Source organism: Molothrus aeneus, chromosome 5 (genome assembly GCF_037042795.1).
Source record: "Molothrus aeneus isolate 106 chromosome 5, BPBGC_Maene_1.0, whole genome shotgun sequence".
NCBI lineage: Eukaryota > Metazoa > Chordata > Aves > Passeriformes > Icteridae > Molothrus > Molothrus aeneus.
In genome coordinates, this window is record NC_089650.1 from 36,161,456 (window position 1) to 36,186,060 (window position 24,605).

The following is a 24,605-nucleotide window of genomic DNA, read 5'->3' on the forward strand; positions in this document are numbered from 1 at the left end:
ACCTCACACAGCTAGGAATGCAATCTTGCACCGAACTGTGAGGAGTTGGGACAACTTTAAGTGTGTCAGTCTTACGGAGAAAATGTTTTAATGGACACCAAAAAAATGGGGGGCTTGGGCTGGTATTCATGTAAAAGAAATAGTCCTTAAGAATACAAAAACCACACAGAGAATGACAAGATTCATTAAGTGTAGTTTAAGATACTGCCTGGCAGTAATGAATAGTCTGTGGGTGAATGAAGAAAAGTGGATGTGAATGCACACAGAGTCCCTGAGTGCTTTCACGTTGCTCTGCTGTCAGCTGAGCAGTACTGTAAAGGACCTTGCAAAATGGTCTATATGGAAAGCGTCACTGCTAAAACCACACATCTTAGAAATTAAATTCATCAAGTGTGTTAGAAATCCTGCCTGTTCTTTGGGTTGGTTATCTGGTCTCAAGTTTGAACAGCTAGCTGTGGATTTCAAGTGCTGTGTAAGATTTGTATCAGCTTTGATTTTTGCGTTTCAGCAATCTAGCTTCCCTAAGCAGGGGCAAATACTCAGAATTCATGGCGGTAAGTGTGTGGTATTTTGATCCATTTCTGTTACAAAGAGCAAAAAGCTTTTAACGTTTCAGGTCTAGTTTCTTAACACAGAAAACAGGGAGGCTAATCCCTAGCACACTGACTCTGGACTGGCACAACCACATCTGCTGTGCTTTCCTCACCATTGATTATTCTGTCAATCATAGAATGATTTAGGTTGGAAAGAACCTTAAAGATCATCCAGTTCTACCCCCTGTGCCATGGGCAGGGGCACCTTCCATTAGACAAGGTTGCTTAGAGCCCCATCCAACCTGGTCTTGAACACTGCCAAGGATGAGGCATCCACTATTTCTCTGGGTAACCTGCTAAATAGGTACATATGTACAAAAGAGTTTCTCCTATTTTTTTTTTTTATTTTTCCAGGTAAGACAGGGGAAAAAGCCAAGCACTTGGATTTCTTTAAAACATTCTGCAGCTTCTCTGGGCAACCAACCTTGTATGTTATTCTCAACTGAGACTGAGATACCAAATAAAGGCACAGATTTGGTTGCTTATTCTGTGCTTTACACATCAGTTTCATCACTGCTGCTTTTAAGTACCTTCTCCTTGTGTGCTGAGTGCTGAGAGTAGCTTGTTGGGATGTCTCAACCTTTCACTGCGATGGAGTGTTTTGTGTTGGACCCTTTCTGGAACTCACACTGGCTTGTGTACACAAATGCACACACATAGTTCCCCTACATTTTGTTGGGTTTTGTTAAAGAAAGCAAGTTCAAGGAAAGGCTTGCGCGTTTCTGCATTTAAGGATTTTTGAGTGTCCATCTATGAGAGTTTACTCAACAGCTTCTTCAGTGCTGTCCCTTATACATCAGAGCTGTCACATACATGATTGCTGAGCAGGTACTGGAAAAGATTCATTGATTTTTGTAAATTGGAAAAAGAACAGAGAGAGCAGAGGAAAGCAAGAATATAGTCTAAGGCATTTGGGAGTAATGGGGGATTGAAACTGATTTCTTCAATCATGACTTTCTGTAAGTGTTCCAATGTTTTGCTCTTAAAGGCAAGAGTGTCAAAGATCTCAGGTTTTTTTCCACTTCTTAACAATCTTCCTTAACTTCACTAAGATATGCATCTCTAATCCACTAGTCTGAACATGAGGCATGCAGGCATTGGGTATAAAAATTAGGATTACAGAAAAGGAGAAAGAACATAAAGTTTCAGGTGTACTGACAAGAACTGAATGGAGAAAATGGAACTCCTACCTGAGGGAGAGATTGCTTTGCTTAGAATCATAGAATCTTTACGGTTGGAAAAGACATCTAAAATCAGCAAGTCCAACCATACTTGCTATCTGTGGGCTGCAAAGATTTTGTATAAAGGGAACAAAAAAAGGTGTGAGGAGTAGAAGAGCACACTTCTGCAATCAAGAAAAACTATTTCTGTAAAATACGGTCTTCTGTTTTTAACATAAGTGAGACACATTTCGATCTGTGAAGGTAAAGCTACAAAAATGTTAAAACTTTGCATTGCAAGAACTACAAGGTTTGAGGACCTATGCATTTTTTCTGGTCTGAACCAGCACCTTGCCAGTTTTTTTGACTACTATCAGTCAGAGAATCACAACAGAGAAGGCTACAGGGACCTGCTTTACACAGTTTTAAGGTGAAAACCTGGTTAGTCTGTGAACACCTAATAGGGAAGAAGCTTGGAAAATTAGTGTGAGATAGTAAGATATCCACTTGTTTGTCACATCATTTCTATAAAGTACAGCAGCATCCAGAGAGGTCAATAGCAGTCTTCTGAAGCTGTGTGTTTCAATTGGTCCAGCTGGCTCTTTAGAGACAAAATCTATTTTGACATCCTTCCTCTGTGTCAAGATCTTTTAAGCTGCTCAAAAAAATTATTTGTACCTTGTTTTGCCATGACTTTGAGAAAATAAAAGAGCAGCCCAAACCTTGCAGTTGAGAAGTGAGAAGCTGCAGAGCACAGGTAGTAGCAGCAGAGCTCAGTGTCCCTACAGGAGCAAGCTCAGTAGCTGTACTTCCCAGTTTTAAGTACAGGAAGGCTTTGGAAAGGAAAAGCATCATAGACTAAAAAGGTTTGGTTTCCTGTGAATTATTGTCTTTATTGATCACAAGCTATGACTGAAGCTTTTCCCTGTCTAGGGCAGTTGAAGGTATTGTTTCACATGTAGATCCTCTGCTGCCTAATACAAGCAGCTCACTTTTTGGTTTCCCCACTGTGGGAATCCTAGTGTTTTTTTGTCCTCTACCACCCACCAGTTGTTGACCTGGATTTCAGATACCATGGGGATCAGTAAGGATTAACAGATATATACATTTTTGAGGACATAAAGAAACACATGTAATGTGATGTCTTTATCAGGTTAAAAATACATTTTTCAATTTTCAAAATGATTTGTGATTATCCTTTGAGGCAGAGGAGGTTCATAACACTGTTCACTTTATTTAAAAAAATTTCTAAACATTATACTAAATACTATTTATACTATACTAAATATAGTATATTTACATATCATGAAATTATATCCAGAATAAAACCCCTTGTTTCCCGTGATTTAAGCTGTCAAATAAAAAAGGTGTGCTGCTATGTAGCTGTATTAGCATGCAGAAAGCAATGCTGCTTCCTATGGGAGGTTTTAATCAAGCCTCTTGTAGTGATTGAGATGCAATACTCTAAAATGAGAAAAATTATTAACAAAATCAAAAATCTAGAGTGCCTTTCACACAAATATTCATCAGTGTATTCATCAGTATCTTATGTAATTACATAGTCAATAAATCAACATAGTGTGTAAGTGCTTCAGTCATGGTGTAAATATCTTAATGACTGGAACATCTTCACACATGAATAATTTATACCTGTATGATTCATTTTTCATATCCACGCTTTACTTCAGCATGAAAAACTAATTCTTCTCTGTCAGAGAATGTGTGCTTGATTATTGCCTTCTTTCTCTTCCTTGTGCTTCTTTTCCACTGTTAGACACACTCCATTTCTTCTCTTCTGGTTCCTCTAATGTAGTTATCTTATTTATTCATCCTGTCTGCCTTGGTTTGTGTCCCAGTGCATTTCAACAGGCACCTGGGAAATAACACTCAGGCATAAACTGCTTGTGCTTATGCAGTTTCCCAAGTAACTGGAAAAAGGACCAGCATCTTGAAAAATTTACACATTCTCAACAGATATTTGCATTCAGTTTCCTCCTCAAGGCAGCCATTGCAGAAAGAACTTGTGCAAGTAGGTCTTTGCCATTTTCTGGATCAATATGAGTTAAAACCTTTGTCAAGGTATGGATGGCAAACATTGTTTGAGTCTTCTTCCCATATATTTGTAAATGTGGAACTTGTGTGTAGCTCCAGAAACCACTGGAATGTTCAAGATGAAAATAATTGCTTCTCAGTGCAGGAATGGGAATAAGGAATACTTAAATTCTGCTCTGCTGCACGTGTTTATTTGGCTGTTTGCAAGGCACTGCATGAATCCTGCCTTACTTAGACCTTTAACCAAGTCATCTAAGACAGGAATTTCATTATGATAAACTCCTTCTTTAGTTAGTAAGAGAAAGACAGGTAAGTTAGTAACTTTAACTTTAGATAGTAATATAAAGACTGCTGAGGGCAGTTCATCCAGCTCTAAATCTACTTAGTGCTTGAAGCTCCAGACAGAGCTCTATTCTGGGTGGACTCTATTCTTTTAGCTGAGAATTTAAACATCAGTTCAAGTTTGTGGAACAGCTTATTTTGTAGTGCCTGTGAAGGTTGAGCCTTTAAAAATTCAACCCTAGTTGTGTACAGAAATTGTTAACTCAGATTTAATGACCGCTTTCAAAATTGCTGAATCTTGCCTTCAAACCCTCAGATTTTGAACTTGAAAAAAAAAGAAAACCAGCAGGAATCTAAAAATTATTTCAAGTTGTGAGGGAAAAAGGAGTTCTATAATAATCAACTGACACTTTTCTGGTATTGTATGTTATTCCATCCAACCTTTTTTCCATTTCTATATGCAGTTTACCTACATTACACTCTAATGAGGAAGAGCACCTTCACTGAGTGTTCATCACCCCCTCATTCAATTTCTTTTATTATTATATAGATTGTTAGTTTTGTATCCTAATACAGTTTTTCTGTCACTTCTGTGCCAGTATTGCATTTTTTGACTAATTTTTTAGATTTAAGACTGAGTGGAGTATCTTATATCTGTCCTCTCCTCCATACTTGGAAGCCCAGCTGCAGCTCTTTTACAGCTTCAATCTTAGTGTCTTCTGAGACACATCAAAATTGATTGTTGTCTTTGTATCCTCACAGCTGGTTCCAGTATGTTGTGAATACCAATCTCTCCTGCTTGCTGACAGGACATTTGGTAACTTTGATCCAACATAAGTCTTAATTTATTCAGTTTTTTCTTACTCTGACTGTAAGCACCTCCAAAGGTTTCTGATAGCACTTTGTCTCAATCTTTTGATATCCTTAAAGGACATCTTCTCTTAATGTATCTTACTGCACTGAGTTATTGATCAATGGGTATTGGTTAGTAGGAGTTTTCAGCCAGTCTCCAGAATGTACTTCACCCTGATCCCTGCCTGCTTTGTTTTGGCATTTAGGAAGAAGCCTGCTGTCTTTTTGCTCTGTTGTGTCTAGCACTTGTTCTCTGGGGTAGTTTCTCACCACAGTCATTGATCATGACTGTTGCTCCAACTTATTTTCCTGTTTTCTTTATTCAGTGGTGATCACTTACTATCTATGTTCTGTTGTAAGACAGTATTTTATCCAGTGGAATGATGCTAAAAGACTCTTCTGAACTTCCTCACATATATTTTGCTTTAACTTCTACTGTGTATAGGTGTCACGCCTCCTGCACTTTCACCATTTTGTCCTTTCTTTTGTGAAGGATTTCTTGTAGACCCTTTCTTTATCTTCATTTGATTATTAGAGCTGCTATCTACAGACCTTCATCTTCTTTTGTGAAAATTAATTTCGCTTCCTTCTCTAACCTATTCACTGGTTCATTTTTTTCAGATAATTTTCGACTTTTTAAATTAATTCTGTTTTTTCAGCATGTCTGTTTAAATTCCAGGTAATGTTTATCTTCAGTTGTTCTAGAGAATGATTCACTAACACACCCTGTTTCCCTCATCTGGTCCATCTCTGATTCTGACACACTCTGAAACTTTCAGACATCCCGGATTCACAAACTTTCTCTTGCTTTTATCATTTTCAACATCAAGAGCTGGTTATTGACTCCTTGAATTATGCTATTCCAGTATTTCTTGAAGTGGCATGTTATCTGGTCAGAGAAATAGTATAGCCATGGAGATTTTATGTGGGAAAACATGAAAATGGCATAAGTACCATGCTGGTATAATACTGATCTTTTGTTGTCTAATTTTAACAGATTCAGTAGCAACAGCTTCTGGGCCACTGCTAGTTGAAGTTGCCAAAACTCCTGGTGCTGCTCTTGGGGTCGCGCTATCTACCTCGATGTGCTGCAACAAACAGGTCATTGTCATAGACAAAATCAAATCTGCAAGTATTGCAGACAGGTGAGTGTGACAGAGGACTGACACTGCAGGTCCATGCATCCATTTTACTTCTATTTCTGTTTCGTCTGGTTTTAAAGGAACCCTTCCCTTTGTTGAGAAAATCAACTGAACCAGGTCCTCTCAAGGCTGCATGTCTTAAAATTAGCACTTTGTCAGCTGGCTGTTCCAGAGTGCCGAGTCTAAGGCTTCCATCTATTTTAGCTCATCCGTGTAGTATTCGGTGACATAAGCCAGCCCCCGTGTAGCACGTCACTGGCTGCTTGCACTATGCAGCACAGGAGTCTGGCTGTTAAATGTAACACTGTGGTAGAGATCAGGATTTAAAAAAAAGAAACATAACCCACTGGAATTCTTGAAGTAAGCCCACCATATGGAACAGCTGTCAAGGGAAGTAAATTTTGAGGCTTTGCAACCTTGGAGTGTTCTTTTAGGATATATCACTCAATCTTGTGACACAGTGAAATGGAACTCCTTATGTCTGGATTCTTCTACTGATATTTTAGAATACAAGTGAGATATAAGGAAGACTGGCTTCTGTATTTTTAAATTGTTTTGCTGTAATATTTCCACTTCATTTAAACCTTCAAATAAAACCATTTAAAACATTAAAATTATAGCTAGATATTTTTCCTCAGTGGTCTGATCCTCTGCAACAAAGTTGTAGGATCTTTCCTGGGGCGTGTGTGTGTGTGTATGTGTGTGTTTATACATATACAAGATATTTCTATATTCATATCTCTATTTAAATTTTTTTTATATATTGCGTTTCAGCAGCAAATTCCTCCTGCATGTCCCCAGTCACCCTACCTTGTAACTCCTCTTTGGCAACGGTGCTTTTGGTAGCACCCACTTGTAGCAGTGAGTCTACAGCTCCTCTGTGGGCTTTTCCCTACAGTAGAAACTTTGAGAGTGACGGCCATTGATCCAGGGGTGTTCTCCAGTTCAATGGTGCAGGATGCTTTAATTTTCTCCCTCTGTTTTTTCCCATTTCGCAGGGGGTAACCAATTAAAGGAGCTGTCCACTTGACTGGTACGTCGGGATGCTGACTGCTGTGTTTGCATTTCTCAACTCATCCAGTAGCCAGTCTCTTGAGTGCAGCAAAATTTAGCAGATAGCCCCCTCCCCACCCCACTCCTAGAGTCACCATGCTAGCCCTGGTTTCATTATTTGTTTGACTACTGCATAATTTCATCATCATTTACAGCTTTTGTACTAATAAATGTTTGAATTATAACTCAAAAAATGATGAACTGGGTGCTTGTGTGAGGGATATGTGACCAAGTTATTCGAGTCTCCTTAAGCTCTTCTCATTTTATCCTGCTGCCATTTACATATATTTTAGAGTCAGCTACCCCATTGCAGTTTGCAGTTCTGTGAGTGATGTCTTGGCATATACTGTATTAACGGAATTGTTTTTAAGGTTTGTACTAATAGAGTTAAAGTCTGACCACTGACAGTGCCTACAAAACACAAATGTCTCTCGAAAAAAAAAAACATGTTCATAGTTGTCATGACCAGTTTGAAGGCAGAAAAACTCATTGTGCAAGAAAATAGCATACCTGATCATACCAAGTTTTTCCCCTTTTGTATAGATGTGGTGCATTACATGTAGGAGACCATATTCTGTCCATTGATGGCACCAGCATGGAGTACTGTACACTGGCGGAAGCAACGCAGTTTTTGGCTAATGCAGCTGATAATGTCAAACTGGAGATCCTTCCCCACCACCAGACACGGCTAGCACTGAAAGGCCCAGAGCATGGTAAGAGAATCTGTAGCACCAAATACCTCTTTCTCTTGCTTTCTTGTGCTTTGCCTGCCCATGCTGAATGATCAAAGCTATCGCTGCAGTTTTGTCTGTAAGTGTTGTTTCAGCTCCCCACGTTATGCTTCTGCAGTTTCTGAGCAGCTCTGTGTGTTCTTGGTCTTAATGAACCCTCTAGATTCCAATGGCCAGAGAGGGAAACGTTTTGCTAAGAAATACCTCTACAAACTTGCAAATGTACATAAAGACACCTGTTGACTCTACTGTTGTAATTGTTGGGGCTGCTACGAGATACTTCAGTAAATTAATCTCTACATTGATTCTTAAATTTAGAGTGGGGAAGTAGTACCACAGCCAACTTATTTTCAGCATATTGATTTGATAGTTGTGGTCAATTAGTAACACCTGTTCTCCCCTAAAATACATAAATCCCTCCCTTACTTTCTCTTGTTAATGGCATTATTATTTATTGCCATCATCTTTTAAAGTGCTTCTGAGATTGCTTCACAGGTTCACTGTCAAGGCTTATCAAAACTGTTTGGAAACAGTTTCCTGCATTGCAGACCTTTTCACTGTGATTCTTATTTCATACCAATATGCTTGAATAGAATGGCTTTCCATTCTCAAATCAAATGTTTGTAAAATGTCTTAGTATTTGAAGATGGAGGCTGCCTGTCTTGTCTTCTAACTAACTGGGAGAAAGTGGCTAATTCACAGTAATCCTTAAATTCAGTCTGAAATAGCACATGTTGATAGACATCAAAACAGTAACAAGGGTTATCAAATACACAGAAAATAGGTACATGTGTTGCAGCATGAACCAGTGGCTTAATTTTTCTGAGCCTATGGTACTGTGCTTCTGCCACCTCTAGACCAAGACAAGATTTCTGAGGTCTCAAAATGTCAGTGATGGTCAGTGTTCTGGGACATCCATGCAACTTCCAGGTTGTCCCTTGATAAATGGTGTTCTAGACAGTTTCTCAGAGTAGGGAATACTGGTCTAGTGACAGAGCAGACATTCGTTTCTCCTAGACCAGGGTGAAAAAAAGTAACCTTTGCAATTACATGTTCTCCCTGTACTCAGCTCTTGCCCTTTTCTACTTAAGCTGCTTAGAGCCAGAAGGAGCAGAGTGATACTGCACAAGCAGAATGAGTTGGAGCCGAAATTTGCAGTGTATGTCCATTCCTTTCAGTTATGACAGTACATTGCAAACAAATCTTCCTCTTTTTTTGAAGCAAAGATGTCATGCAATTAATTTCTGATGGTTAAAGAATTTTAAGACTGTTTTTTGGGGGAAGACAAATGCTGGGGCCAATGATTTGTGTAGATAATTGTATTACTTGAAGTAGTTGGTTTGTTAACCAACATTTATAACAGATTGATGCTGTTAATATTCTAGTAACCAGTGTAGATGCTTAGAAAAAGAAATGCTCTTGCTATGCCAGAGTTAAGAATTGTCTGTTACTAAATCATATTTAGGTGATCAGCAAAAGATGATCTATAAGAGCATCTTTTGGGGGAAAGTATCCCTAAAGTAATAAAGTTGCTTTCTTCAGTAAGGCAGAATAACTAGGATGTTTACAGACCGTTTCAGCTCCACATCAGGTGGTGCTACCACAATATCATGACCAATTCAAGATGTAACAAGCTTTATGGAAGCAAGTTCCCTCTAAGAAACAACCTTTTATCAGGTGTGGTATGACCTAGAGGCTGCAGAGAGTGAAAATCTCCTTTGCTTTGTCTGCAATAAGCTGAGTCATTAGGGCTGTACCTGCTGAGCTCAGTTATTGGTCTTGTGGGAATATGTTAGGAATTTAAAACAGGCAGGAAAGTCAGTATATAAAATAAACTGAAATTTTAGCCCTAAAATAAAGTGAAGAGCTCTAAAAAATATAGGATTCTTCTTCATGTTTTTTTTTCTTTACACTCTGCTGCTGACATTCATTTCTCTTGCTGCCCCATTAGTTTTATGTTTACTATACACAGCCCTGTACTGGAAAAGCTGAAATTACCACTAAATTACTATGGTTACACACAAAAGGATTTTCTTTTACAGAACTTTTGTTGAATTGGGACTATCCTTCTACAAGCTGAGCAAACTGAATTTGTGTACTTTCCCACTTTGTAGGACATTTTTATCTCTACTCTCGGCATGAAAATAAAACATTAAGAAAAAATCTCAAGGACTGCCAGATAATTTCCTGCTGGAAGCAGTCTTTTTAATTAAACAAGGCTCACAGCAGCTTGAAAATAATGAAAATCCACCTGGCCACATTGTTCTTATCAGATTTTAATTTTTTTCACTGTAGTTAAAGTTAAGAAATCTTGCTGTCTGTGCACGTAATTGAAGAGACGATTTCATCTGAGAAGACATTCTAAGTCTCTAAGACACATAAGGCCATATCAGACTGCTTCTGGTGTTTCCAGGACTTTTCTGGCTAACATGAGATTTTCCAAAGTTCCTGAGGGTGGTGGTCCTAGCAGGTGAGGAACCCAAGGGGCACAGATCCAGCCTGGTGCTGGCATTGCACCTCTACCTTACTTTTGATACCTGATATTGGGGCAAAAAAATAATTCTTTTGATTCAAGTACATGCTGGGGCACAGTGTTCTCATGGAGGATTGCAACTCCAGGGCAATCTGACTGAAGACACAGGGCCAGGTCAGGCAGCTCCAGGGCCTGCAGGGTCTCCACCACTCCACCAGGCTGCAGGGACATGGTGAGCCCCTGTGCTCCCCTTTCCCTGTCCCTTCCCTGGTGTGCACTCCATAGATCCACCCTGTAGACATAGGCATCGCTCTTGAGTCAGAAGGGCTAGTACAGCCAGGCAATTAGCACATCAATGCTCATGTGATACAAAGTGAAACCAAAGGACAGCTTTCCTTCTGCCGGAGCACAGGGCTTGCTGTAGTGGCTGCCCTTTCCCCCGCCTTGTTTTATTTCATGGAATAAGACATGAACATAAGGTGTAGGTCCAACCTAAATGCTCAAGGTTTTGGGCTCCTGTTAAAGGCCAGCATGGGGACAGACAAGTGTGCAGCCATTTTAGCAGACTTTTAGCCATTTAGCCATTTTAGCCATTTAGCAGGTAGCAGAGGGACACAGGTAATACAGCTCATGGGACAAAGACAGCAAACTCTATGTTTTATAGAAACAGATTTAGAAACAGTTTAGATTAGATATTAGGAAGAAATTCTTCACTGTGAGGGTGGTGAAGCGCTGGGACAGGCTACCCAGAGAAGCTGTGGCAGCCTCATCCCTGGAAGTGTTGAAGGCCAAGTTGGAAGGGGCCCGGAGCCACCTGGTCTAGTGAAAGGTGTCTCTTCCCATGGTAGCAGGGTTTGAACAAGATGGTCTTTAAGGTCCACCAAATCCAAACCATTCCATGATTCTGTAGTATGGGCAAATCCCTTGGTGTTTTAAGACGAAAAATTCAGTGCATACTTCCCAGTTTGAACTGTGCCTTTATGGTTCAGCAAGGATACAGACATGCTGAATTTAATGATGAATATATTATATTTAATCAAGGGAGACTTCAATCCTTTTCCTTTAAGATTTGACAACTGAAATGCTTCCCATTCTCTTAGTAAATACCAGTCTTCACTTTCGGCACATAGAACCCGCAATTAAATAATCAAATACAGTCTCAAATTTAATCCAGTGAAGGATCATTTTAAAGTTTTGAAGATCAAGTTTAAAAAAAAACCAACACAAAAACCACAAAACAAAAATACAAAATTGCAAATCCAACTAATCAATAAGAACTCTTTTCTTTATTAACCAGGTTTCAGGATAGTTTTCCTGCTTCTGGCATTGGGAAGTCATTTACTGCACAGAATAGCATAATGCCAGCAATAGATTGTGGCAAAATTAAAATGTCAATACAGTAAATTGAAATAGCAGGGAAGTATCTCCATTCTAGGCAGTGCCATGTAAGGTATCTGGTTGGTCTTTTTAAAATAGATTAATGCAAGCAGAGAGTTATTAGCCTTCAGTTAGTGGTCATATGTAGTATCATAGTATTTTCTGAGAAAGTTTGCAATCTTAGCTCTGTAGCCAGAAGGAGATTAAAAATCGATTCAGTAACCATAATTTTTGAAACAAATATAAAAAAGAAAGAAAAAACTAAATCAGAAATGTTTTTCTGAGAAAAAATATTATTTCTGCTTCTTAAGTTAGAACCCCCTGATAAAAAGACAAGACCAGGTTATTTGTTATATTTTATTTTATTTTATTTTATTTTATTTTATTTTATTTTCAATTTGTTTTCTTTCTTTCACTTCTGGTTTATAGTTTTGGTTTTTTTTTTATTTTGTTTGTGCAATTCAGTTACTTTTACCTCTTCTCTGGTCCTTTTTTTTTTCTGATTTTCCATCATCCCTTCATGCGGGCAGTGAAGGTTGAAAGAAGCAACAGGCAACTTACCTGGGATTCGTGTGCCAACAGCCAGAGCAGCCTCCTCACCTACCACCATTATAACACCTACCACCCTGACCATTGCAGGATGACAGCCTTGAAATTCCAGAAAGCGCCTCCTCAAAAAAGCCTTCGTAATGTTCACACCTTTTCCTGCTGACATACTCACTTCTCTTCTTCTTCTTCCTCCTCCTCCTCTCTCTTCTTCCTCCTCCCTCCCTTCTTCTTTCACTCATACTTTTCCCATTTCAGGCTCTAAAACCTTTTCAGTTTTATGGATGCTACACTCTTTCATAGCCATGCTGAGGTTATTTCTGACATTTTACACCTTTTCTTCTCTATAACAAAGCAGCCTTTGTAGATAGGTAAAGGCTTGAAAATTCTGAATTAATCAGCTCTTCTTCTATGTATGAGTAGACCATTGGATTGGAAAAGTGTATACAAAGCATTATTTTTGAATGCAAAGCATTGCTTGCAAATCTTTGTCAGAAATTACCTACTACAAAAAGGCATTTCTAAAATCAGTGTATCTAGATATATTGATTTGCATTATTTGCATTAGTCTGGGGATATGTGTTGAAAAGTTTAATTTCACATGGTTTTCTTAAAGTAAGTTGTATACTATGAATATATCTTTTGTGTCTACATTATCTTTGTTAGCTTCCAGCAAGTGTTGTCATGAAATGCTGGCTTTACTTTTTCCTAGGGTCACCTGTGTGGTTTAAATGTCTTTGTTGTTGGAAGTGCACCAAGCATTCCTGTGCGTCATACACAGCCTATACATAAAATGTTTGATTCATTGATGAGTTACAGGCATGTGCCGCGCTCTTCTGTGAGGACTGAGTGCTGTATGCCAAGTGTTTGATTTCTTACAGCAGCTCTGGTGTCTTCATCCTTCTCTCCTACCTCCATGAGTGCATACAGCCTGAGTTCCCTGAACATGGGGACCTTGCCTCGCAGCCTCTACTCCACCAGCCCACGGGGGACAATGATGAGGCGGAGGATGAAAAAGAAGGACTTCAAAAGCTCCTGTAGGTGGTAACTGCATTTCCTCAAAAATGTGCAGTGAATGAAGGGGTGGAGGAGGGGGAAGATGCAGAGAAAAAGCACAGTACCTTAATTAAACACATATATTCTAGACAGAAGAGAGAGTTCCTGGTAGACATATGGAAACACAAGGGTAAAAATATTTGTCCAATGCTAAAATGAGATGAGTAGATGCTGTCAAGCATAACTATCTCATCTGAAATTTATAAAGGAATATTTTTTTCAGACAGTGCTGGAAGAGTTTGTTATACCATTACTGAAGTGATATTAAAATTCCTTTTTTAACTCTTCCTATGTTCATTAGGGAATAGTCAAAAACAGATTGCTGGTAAGCTCACCAGCTGCCACATTAGGGAAGGCAGAGCTTGCCATGGCACCTCCTAGGTAGTTCTAATGTTTACATCTACACCATGACCTGTACAGTTATTTTGGTGAGGGAGAGCACGTTACAGTGAAGACTGAGTAGCCTCATTTGACCACTCTCTGGGACTCAAAGCATGGATTGCCTATGAGTCAGTCATTTCCCAAGCCAGAACAGATCTATTCAGGCTGTTCCATTTTGCATATTGCTAAGCATTCACTGGGCTGGAAAGAGTGTGGCTGTGTCAGTGCATTTTTTCCCAGACTCCATGAGAGTGCCTCCTCTCTTTTGGTTTGTCTGTCTTTGTGCAACCCACAGCAACTCAGTTCCTCCAGAGCAGGGAGGTGAGAACTGCTCTGTAAATCATTTGCTCTAGGTAACAATGCTCAGAAGTCCACTCTGAAAGAACTGAGCTGCTGCACATTACAGCACTGCTGCTGTATTTTAAAGATTCCCCATGGTCATAGTAAAAACAGAGCAATCCAGCAGCTTCCAAGGCCAATCACTACAGAATTATGAGAACACATTAGAGAGGAATTGAGGTTTTGCTTTCTTGCAGTTTTTGTTGCTTGCTTGTTATTTCTTCTGTAAAGCACATATTTTTGCATAACATTTGCCTGTAAGTGCATTTTTTGTTTTTAATCTGATCAGCCATTTTTCACAGCTCATCTACTGACATGTTAGCTTCTAATGGGTTGGGTTCTTTTGGGTCAAGAGGGGATACTGTGTCTGTCATGCTGTGGTATCAGTAGAGGTCCAGCTCTTACACCTTCTCCTCTGCACGTGAGAACCAGTAGTAGTGTTACACTAGTAGTAATTGATTTGAATGGTAAAATCAATGCAAAAAATTGTTCATCAGTTGTGCTACGTTTTAGCTGTTCAACAAAGGATGAAATCCTCAAAGCTAATCCTATTATGGATCTTGGACACAGCTGTAACTTGTGTTGTTCAATTTTTCAAATAATTTTTCCTTCAAGGAAGCCTTGTCTGTGTTACCTTGAAAGACTCAAAACAAGGCCAGTGATGTGGCATTTAGGGGAACAGTCACATATGTACTGCAGCCCACCTAAAAGATTTTTCAAGTCAGAAGGCCCTGGGGATAACAAGCTGCTATGAGTAAACAAATCTCTAGATAGGAGAAGTTAGGACAAGGCTTAGTTGTGCAGCAGTTTATTACCCATTCGCATTGTGAGGTCTCGATGCAGAGCATTACAAAGTACCTGAAACTGGCCCCATCACTGAATGGTCAGTGCCTCAGTACAACCTGTGACTGCATCAACAGCCCTGAATTGGAACTGGCTGTGGAGGAATTGGCTGGCCAGCCAGACTTGTTTGCTCTTTTTGTGAGTTTGCTTCTCAGCCCATGCAGAGTTCCTTACTCTGTTAGTAGACTTATACCCATACTTGTGACAGCGATAACAGCCAACTTTAGAGACCCACACCGCTCGGAATGTCCTGCACTGGACCAGGATAGAGAATGTCCAGTCCTGTATCTTTCCACTATCCATCAACAAGATTTGGAAAACCTCTCCCTTTGTGGGAGACTCATGAGAACCAGGTAGATTGACTGCTGTGCTTTTCATGGAAAAGGAGTAGCAGAGTCTTTAATTTTTAGTGGGATTTTTTTCTTTAATCCAGTTGGATCATTTGAGAGTTTTATTAAGGTAAAGTTTATTAAATCTTTTAGAATGTTACTTGGTAATAAAAATACGTAGGTTGCTATAAAGTTTACATTGCCAATTATTTAAGAATATTTGCACAACATAATGTGATCATGGCATAATTCATGAAGATGAAGTATTGATGGCACGATGGGTTAAAGACTTATATGGTCATGATTTAACAATCATTGCATTAGTCATGCAGATCCTTCTAAATATGTGGCTGTAAAAATTGAGGGCATGCCCTGCTGCCACAAGCTTTTTTTTGCCACTTGTTTTCAGGTTTTATTCTTCTTCTGCTTTTGTTTGTTTGATTGTTTGTTTAAGGTGTGGGATTCATTGTGGAAACACTTAGATTATTATTTCATTAAAGTTTAAATCCTGAAGTATTTTGCATTAGGTCCCTATTAGTGGTTGGAAACGAGCCATAATTTATACCAATTTACTTTACCAGGATTGCATATGTGGTAGAAGTTCAAGAGGGTTTTAGACATGCGCAGGTGCTCTTTTCTCAACAGCTATCAGGAAGAATTGCAAACATTTTTCAATTGCTTGTAGGTAAGAGTGGGAGACTGGAGGCATAATAATCCACAGATGCACCTTGAAGCACATCTTGTTCTGCTTCTTGTATAACTGTGGACATAAAAGTGCATCATCTTCAAATTTATGATCATGATTTACATAACTGCAGAGCATATAGCAAACTAGCCCCCAGGAATGTTGCTAAGAGTTAGATGAGAGCTATACAAGTATGCTGGAATATACCCCTAGCAATAGCAAGCAGTGTTCACTGGAAATACAAATACATCCATGTCCCCTTTTAAAATCAACAGCGCTGCTTCCTGGCCTGAAAATTCTAATCCATCAAGGAGCCAAAAAATGTCACTGTTTCTTGCTGCAGTTACTGTTGAGTTACAAACCCCAACATGCTCTAAGTCATGGGTTTTGGTACCTGTGACATTTTACATTTTGGGTACCTGTGGCATTTAGAGTCTTAGGAGATAGCTATTGTTACCTGATTAAGAAAGGATCATTTTCATCTCTGAGGGGTTTTTTTTTGTTCCTGTTTCTCTTTCCTTTTCTTTTGGAGTGGAAGGAGTTCCTAATTATCATACTTAAGTGTTGACATCATCAAAATGTTTATCAGAGTGAGTTTTAAATCCCACAGATAGTGACTTAATTTCCCAATGTGAATTAAAACTTTTACTGTCTTTACTTTATTTCAACTGAAAGTTGAAATAAATTTTATGAGATATTTAGTAGGACATTATAAAAAGAGTAAGAAGGTTACAGAGTCAACTAGATACCTGCTGCATGGAGGGAATAGAGGCGTAAGCGATGGGAGATAGAGATGAAGTTAACAAGTAATTGTTATATGACCTTTAAGAAAGGGAAAATTGAACTTTCCTTTGCCCTAAATTAAGATGTTTCTAGAAGGTGTCCTAGGTATTATATTAATTTATTTGGTTTCATTATATTTTAGCCTTTGCAGCAGTGAGGGCTGGAGAAACCTATTTCTCAGATGCAGTAAATGCTAAAGCTGTTGGAAGTTTCTAAGAACAGATTTTTAGTATTTGTCTTTGTGTATAAGCATATCTTATTGAGTGCAGATAAAAGAAAGAGTAAGAAGGAAGCTATTGAGTATCTGAAATGGTGCACAATTCTTAGAAAGAAAAGTTAAAACAAGATATGAGGAAGAATTCAGTTATTTGGAAGAGACAGTTTTAGAGTGGGAAGGGGCTTTGCTGGGAGAAAGCAGAAAATTGTGAGCTTTTTGGCAAGTGAAAATTTTGCAAAGATCTGTCATTGCCAGCTGTGCCACATCAATCAGATTTATACTAACAGTATATAGAGCAAAAGGCCAATGCTTGCAGCCCCATAGTGTGGGGAAATACTTATATAACCTCTGACATCTTTTTACAGTTGTGCTAATACTGTCTATAATGTCAACATTTTTTCCCCCGCATCTAAGAGAAAAAAAATGCACAAGTAACCTATCCCTCAAGTAATCTATGAAATTTTACCTAATTCTTAGCAGACATGTGTATGAAATGAAAGGCAATAGTTTGTCTCTGGGGGAATTCAAACCATAATACAATAGGCGTTTAGACAGAGGTCAGGGAGGCAAAGGTGCAGTCCCTCCTTTTACAGGTAATTGTATTGAATCTCAGTGTTGTTTTTGTCTTGATCTGTACTGCAGCCTTTCAGAAAAAGTGTGAGTAAAGCCTGAGTTTCTCATAGAAGGGTCCCTCAGTGGCTTTGAGAGACCCCACAGAACCTTTTTTCTCACAATCCCTTGATTGTGAGATACACTGGTTGGCAAAACAGGGCAGTTTGTTCAACTTCCTTACATTACCTAGTTAGCCTGACAAATTGCTGACTTATGGTAAACATGTACAAGAAGAAGGCATCCTTACTGCTTGCAAGCAAGCCTGATTCATGTGCTTTGTTGCTAGCTACAGTGAATGGCTGTGAGATGTTCAAAAGAGGAATCTGCCTGAATAACAGCTGGGCTTGTGCTTCCAATTGCCTTAGTTCCTGTTGAAGTTCTGCTTATCCTAATGCAAACAGAATTCAAGGATGTCCTGAGATTTTTGGAGTGGGGATATCAAACACATTTATTTTACTCAGAACAAGAATTATCTTTTTGCATTCCAGCATACAACCAGATGTTTTCTATTATCTTATATGCCATAACTGTTTATACATAATTTATAAACTCTAGCCTAAATTGACTTTTAAAGAGACATTTCATTGACTAGATTTATTGTAAAGAACAATTTTCTCAAAAAGCAATGAAACTTCTGGTGTATATGAATGTCTTTCCTCCTGGTCTGCTCTGTTTTATAGTGTCTTTAGCCTCTAGCACTGTTGGTTTGGCTGGGCAGGTCGTCCACACAGAAACCACAGAAGTGGTGCTGACAGCTGACCCCATAGTGGGGTTTGGGATACAGCTCCAGGGTAGCGTGTTTGCTACTGAGACCTTGTCCTCTCCACCTCTCATTTCCTACATTGAGGCTGACAGTCCGGCGGAAAGGTGAGCTCTAGAACTGACTGCTGAGTGCATTCCATGGGCGTTCCTCGGGGCTTTGGGCTTCTTGCTCTCTTTCAGTTTGTGACAAATCGCAGGGCCTTGCTCAGTGGAGTGGGGCAAGTAATACACTTTCTGTTCTGACAATGGTGTTTCGTGCACTTGGTCAGCTATAAAAGAATGACAAGCACCGGTGTTCTGATCATACAGAGTCCTCCAGAAGGAGACTGGAAGCTATATTCACGCAAAACAAAACCAAAAAAGAAGAAAAAAATCAGAAAAATCAATGAAGTCAAAATAGTGATAATTGAGCTTGCCAGGGGGGAAGCTGTATCCAGCTCTTTTCAGTTTTGGTACAGAATCAAATCTTGAGGAGTACCAGAATTTTGACTTACTAATTATTTCAATTATATTTTTATGCTTATATATGTATTTAATCGTGTCATGAGAATGATAGCAGCTGCACAGACAAGCACCAGCTGCCATTTCACCTGCAGCCCAGGGTCAGAGACACAGATGATGTCCATGGGTGGGAGGGAAGCATGAAGACCCCTCTTCCTGGGTCCCAGCACCTAGAGGACACAACCCATACTGGGAGTGCTAGATAGTGTTGTGGTGCAAAGGGGCAGCAGCTTCTGTGCCTAGGTAGCTTGGTGAGCTGCTATGCCATAATTATCCTTCAAGGTCTGGTTGAAGGTGTTTGATCAGGTGGGTCATATCAGAAACTGTGTGGCCAGCCAAACCAGGGCAGTGATCATGTCCCTGTCCTTGGCTCTGGTGAGGCCACACCACAGGTGCTGTGTTCAGTTCTGGGCCCCTCTTTATATGAAAGACATTGAGGTGCAGAGAAGGGCAGTGGAGCCAGTGAAGGAGATGAAGAACAACTCTAACAAGGCTAGCAGCTGAGGGAGCTGGGGGTGTTTAATCTGGAGGAAAGGAGGCTCCAGGGGAGCCTTATAGCTCCCCACAACTATCTGAGAACAGGATGTAGCCAGGTGGGGATTGGTCTCTTCTCCCAGATAACACACAACAGGACAAGAGGAAATGGCCTCAAGTTGTGCCAGGGTAGGTTTAGATTGAATATTAGGAAAAATTTCTTCAGTGAAAAAGGTTGTCAAGGACTGGAACAGACTGCCCAGGGAAGAAGTTCAGACTCAATTCCTGGTGGTATTTAAAAGACATGTAAATATGGGAAATCAACACAGAAAGGGTGGACTTCTCAGTGCTGGGTTAATGGTAGGGCTCAGTGGTCTTAAAGCATTTTCCCCACCTAAATGATTCTGTGATTCTGTGATACTGCTGGTTCTGGTAACATGCACATCTGATGATTGTTTTGTATTGTTTTGTACCAAGGTGTGGGGTGCTGCAAATAGGAGACAGAATAGTGTCAATAAATGGTGTCCCAACAGAAGACAGCACATTTGATGAGGCTAATCAACTGCTCAGAGACTCCTCTATCACCAACAAGGTCACTTTGGAAATAGAATTTGATGTTGCAGGTATGAATGTCCTGTTATTCTGTCTTGCAAGAAAAATGAAGGAATAGATCCCAAGTACATTGCAAGTGTTAGGAATCTGGGGTAGAGGTTTTCTTCTCACATCTACACCATTCAGTTTTCAAGTGACTTATTTGAAACGTGGTTTCTTGTACAGCTTTCTCATTTCACACAGCCCTGCAGTCTATTTTGGAAAGCAAATAGAAATGACAGGTCCTGTAGTAAGATCTGGTGACTGTCTCTCCTCTGAGTTATTTCCAGACATTTTTCTGGCCTGAGATAGAAATGTTCTGCTAAACAGAGACAAATCCTCTACAGGCCAAATAATAAAATGTTTCACAAGACAGAAAAGTATTAAAAAGGGTGGATAAACAAAAAAACTCTGGAGGTGTTTCACTCACAGTATCTCTAAATAAAATAATAGAAAATTAATTATCAATGGCCAGAAGAATCATTGTTAGTTTTTCTGGTGAGTATTATTACTAATGGCATTCATTTATTCTGTAATGTGTTTAAGCATACAGAATATACCCATGAAATCACAAACTGTGTATATCAAGTACACATTATGTGTGTGCACCACTGGATTCATTTTCTTCCCACTAGATGTTAAACCCATGGCAGTTACCTTAGTGGACAGTTAAAAATAAGTGCTAGTCCTGCAGCAGCAAAGGTCAGAAATCCTTATGACTCAATCTCCTGTCCTTTTAATTAAAAGCTGTCTGCCAGCAGTGAAATTTTCCCGTGTGCTCACAGAACTTGCATATGAGCTAAAAACCTGCAGTCTCAGCTGGCTGCTGGCCCGTGCAATCTCTACAAATTCAGTTAAAGCTTAAAAAAAATTGAGTAACCGTGAAATTACCAGTAGAGTTATAAATCATAGCTCCTTCATTTTAGCACCTGTGTTTTATCCCTGCCTTGTGACTCTGGTGTGATTTCATCAACTTACATGCATAGTTCCATGCTCATGGAATTGCTGTGCCTTATAAATTATCTAACATTTTAAATATTTTTTATAGAATCAGTTATACCAAGCAGTGGAACATTTCATGTGAAACTACCAAAGAAGCATAATGTGGAACTTGGCATCACCATAAGTTGTAAGTACAAGGGCTTATTTTTCAGACCACGTTTATGGGATAATCTGCAGATAGTAGATCTTTGAGCTACAAACTAACATTTCTTTTGGTATAAACTTATTTTTCCTTTTTCCAGCTTCTTTTACTGCTTTTCCTGTTTTGAAATACTGTTCTGTAATATATTTATACTCCCCTTCAAGTAGTTAACAAAGCCAGAAGTTTGCTAAATCTAATGTTTGACTTACTCCTTCACATATTTAACTCCAATTAAAGTTATTTATTAAAAAAAAAAAAAAGAAAAAAGAAAGAAATCAGCAGAATTAGGTCCATGCAAAAGTATTTCCATAGCTGGGAAGTTTATAGCCTGAACAGAACCCCACTGAAGGGTCTCACAGACATGAGGATCCACATACCTAGGGTTATTTTCTACTTCAGAACACAGGTACATCCTCAGTCTCGAGAACTTGCGGGCAGTCCTGAGTGTGTGAGTCACAGAAAAATCCCCTTTCACTGGGGATTGCGGAGATCGCTGAAGAAAGTCACAGGAGCCTGCATCAATCTGTTTCTCAAAAAGTATTTGTTGCTGTGGTTTGAAATTAAGTGTTCCTATGTTTATTTTGTGAGGAGAGAGTAAAACAATGTGTTAGAACTGGATTTTGACCCGATGAACTCCAGCATACTGAATTCAGCTCTTGAGGGAAGGAAAAACAATCCATATCAAAGTTAATGGGCTTGACACTGCAGAATCTGGTGTCATCAGAATTAACATTCTTTTATGGCTGTGGCCTTTCTTAGGCTATTAGTCTTCCTTTAGAGTTTTTCATGTGTCTTGGGGGAAGACTGTGCTTTGTATTCTCGAGGCTTTTACCAGCAGAGTGGAATATGGTTAATCAGAAGTACAGCAGTGCTTAGGATTACATCTCAGGAACAAATGAGAGACACTGCAGGCCCATTTGTTTGTGTTGCACACTTGAATGAGTGTGATACTGTTAGACTCTGTAACATGTGATGTGATATTTGAAGCAAAATCGTAGGTCTACATGTATCTGTGCAAATGAAAATACTGAGAAATGATAAAACCAGGAGCGAGGCTGTTCTATTTAAATGTTATTCTTAATATTGATAAAGGTTTGTAAGGTTGTTGAAAAAATATGGTCTTACTAGTAATTTGATTTGTGTTGTTTTTTGGAATGCAGACATCTCCTTTTTTTTGTCTGTAGGAATAAATTTTTAATGGAAAGCTAATGTTCTTGGAATTTAGGTTTTAGGACTCCTCTTTCAAACTTTGCATGCCTTACTGATCTGGAATTTAATTCCAAAAAATTAATGCTTTATAAAATTAGTGCTTTATATAATCAGAGTAACATGTGGTTGCTCTTAGCTCTCTGCTCTTGTGAATATACTGCAGTATCTTTATATTTAAATTAAATTATCTCTTATATATAGTCTCATGGATAGTATTTCATTCATATAAAATTTATCTAGGATAAATTATTTACATGGTTTTAAAGGGTTTATATTAATAACTGGTAGAAGTCTTGAATTGCTGCATGTCATGCTTGCTTTTCAGTCTTTTGCTCTGTTTTACCTAATTAACTGCTAGATAAGGCAATATGATTTGAAGAATACAAGCATTTTTTATTCATTTTGTCAAATTTCTGTCAGGACACTTTAGCACATTAGCATGCCATTGATTACTGATATTTTCAGAAAGCCATATGATTTCTTTTAAGAAACAAATACTAAAGGAAACTTGGCAGAGTTGATATGTCTTAAGCAGGGGGGATGGAGATGATCAGATTCATTCACTTGTGGGCTTGATATCTTAAAAGGGCTAGAGACCTGTTTCATCCTCTTCCTTCTCAAGTTAATGGAGTTAATGTTAAATGAGACAGTGCTATTAAAACATTACAGGGAAACACCTTTCTTACTTTCCATATCCCCCATTTAGTTTGGGGTTTGTATAAGAGTAAGGAAATTATCTAATCTGACAGACAGGACTGACATTTTTTGTCAGAGAGGAAGTGCAACTTCACTTTGGGCTGGCATGTGAGCATTTGTCTATTTTTAAGTCCAAGAGTTCTTCTAGGTCAGCTGTTAGGAGTCAGAGATCCTAGAAGAGGAATTTATTTCTCTTTCTTGAAATTGTTTTCCATGTTAATGAGCACCAAGAGTGCTTGCATGGAGTTACAACCAGGTGCTTTATTGAAGGCATATCTGAGGTAACACACAAAACTAAAGACAAATAAGATAATTCATGGTCTTTGAAAAACAAGACTTGTAATAGGAGAAGAGACTTTCTTTAGTTTCAGATTTATTAATTCAAGAGAAAAATAACAGAAAACATTAAAGATCCCCTTAGATAGCATCCCCTTCTGTCCCCTTAAAAGCAGGACAGAAGAAAGTTTCATGAGCATCATTGTTAATATTAATCCAGGGCTCTGAGTTTTGGATAGTTCATGTCAGTTATCTCCCAGTATAGCAGTCTTGCCTAAGTCCAAATGATAGGACTGCAATGTGTGTATGAAGGCAGACTGCTGCCTTCAAAAACACATTGCAGTCCTATCATTTGTCCCTTAGCTCTGCAATATCTGTCTAATTTTATCAATGATAAATACTGAATATAGACCTTATTTCATATTTTCATATTTTGCAAATATACATGACTTTATATTTAATGCTTCACATATCACTAGTTTCACACCCAGTTACCCGATTAGAGCAAATAGAAGGTCTCAGTTCTTAAAATTACATCATCCAAATTAAACACAGGAGTGTTCCTGTGCATGTGATTATGCTTTTGTAGCAGAATCATTCCCTAGAAGAAGGAACATTTACAAGTAGTGCTACTAGTACTCAAAGCTGTTTCAATTTATTTGCCATTGACATTGACTTGAAACCGTATAATGAATATAGATTTTCTTTTCAAAGACAAAAACCTTTTTTAAAGGTTTTTGAGGCAAGTGGCTACTTTATCATAGACTAATTATTTTTTTGTCAAGAACATTGAATGATGTCCAGTAAAATGACTTACTAGTGGATTCTGGTAATTGTAGTTAACAGCTTTTTTTTTTTCCTTTCCTTTTCTTTTTTTCTGTCTTATGTGAGATTCTGATATCCTTTCTAGTAATGAACTGCAGCACCTTGCTTCATAAATAATCTCTCTGAAGCTAATGGGACTATTCAAGGAATAAGAAGCTGCAAAGCTGGTAAGAATATCAGAATCTCACCCAAACTATCATCAGTTTCTCTGAGTCACTTTGATTAGCAGCTATACCATAGTCAGCTTTATTGGTTTTGTATTTCATTGGAAACAAGCTTTGTAAATATCTAAAGATACATTGAGTATGAGAATTTATTTTCTAAAGCATGCTTCTGTGTATTTTGGGATTTCATCTGGCAAGCTCTACTTAATTTTGAAGCATTACAGGTAATTCTTTTCAAGATAGAAAAATATCAACGGATTTCTCAGCGGCTCCACATGAACCAATACTTAAGGAACAAAAGATCTGCATCCGTGTAATTTTAAAAAGCTTCTTTATTTATTAATCACACTATTCTTAAAAATGTCTAGTAGCTGTAAACCAGCATTGTGGATAAATGGACTGACTTTGTATAAAAAGTATTTTTCCATCACATGAGCATCTTCCTTTGTTTGTTCAG

General features: G+C 38.6%; 1 protein-coding gene across 1 annotated transcript in view; it reads left to right on the forward strand.

Annotated features, from left to right (window-relative positions):
• GRIP1 (glutamate receptor interacting protein 1) overlaps nt 1–24,605 on the forward strand; it is a 310,641-nt gene that overhangs the window by 255,842 nt on the left and 30,194 nt on the right. Inside the window, exons 8-13 of the mRNA XM_066550113.1 lie at nt 5,937–6,084; nt 7,678–7,847; nt 13,143–13,298; nt 18,187–18,373; nt 19,721–19,866; nt 20,883–20,963. Of these exons, the coding sequence (XP_066406210.1) occupies nt 5,937–6,084; nt 7,678–7,847; nt 13,143–13,298; nt 18,187–18,373; nt 19,721–19,866; nt 20,883–20,963 (888 nt within the window). The remainder of the gene's footprint in view (nt 1–5,936; nt 6,085–7,677; nt 7,848–13,142; nt 13,299–18,186; nt 18,374–19,720; nt 19,867–20,882; nt 20,964–24,605) is intronic.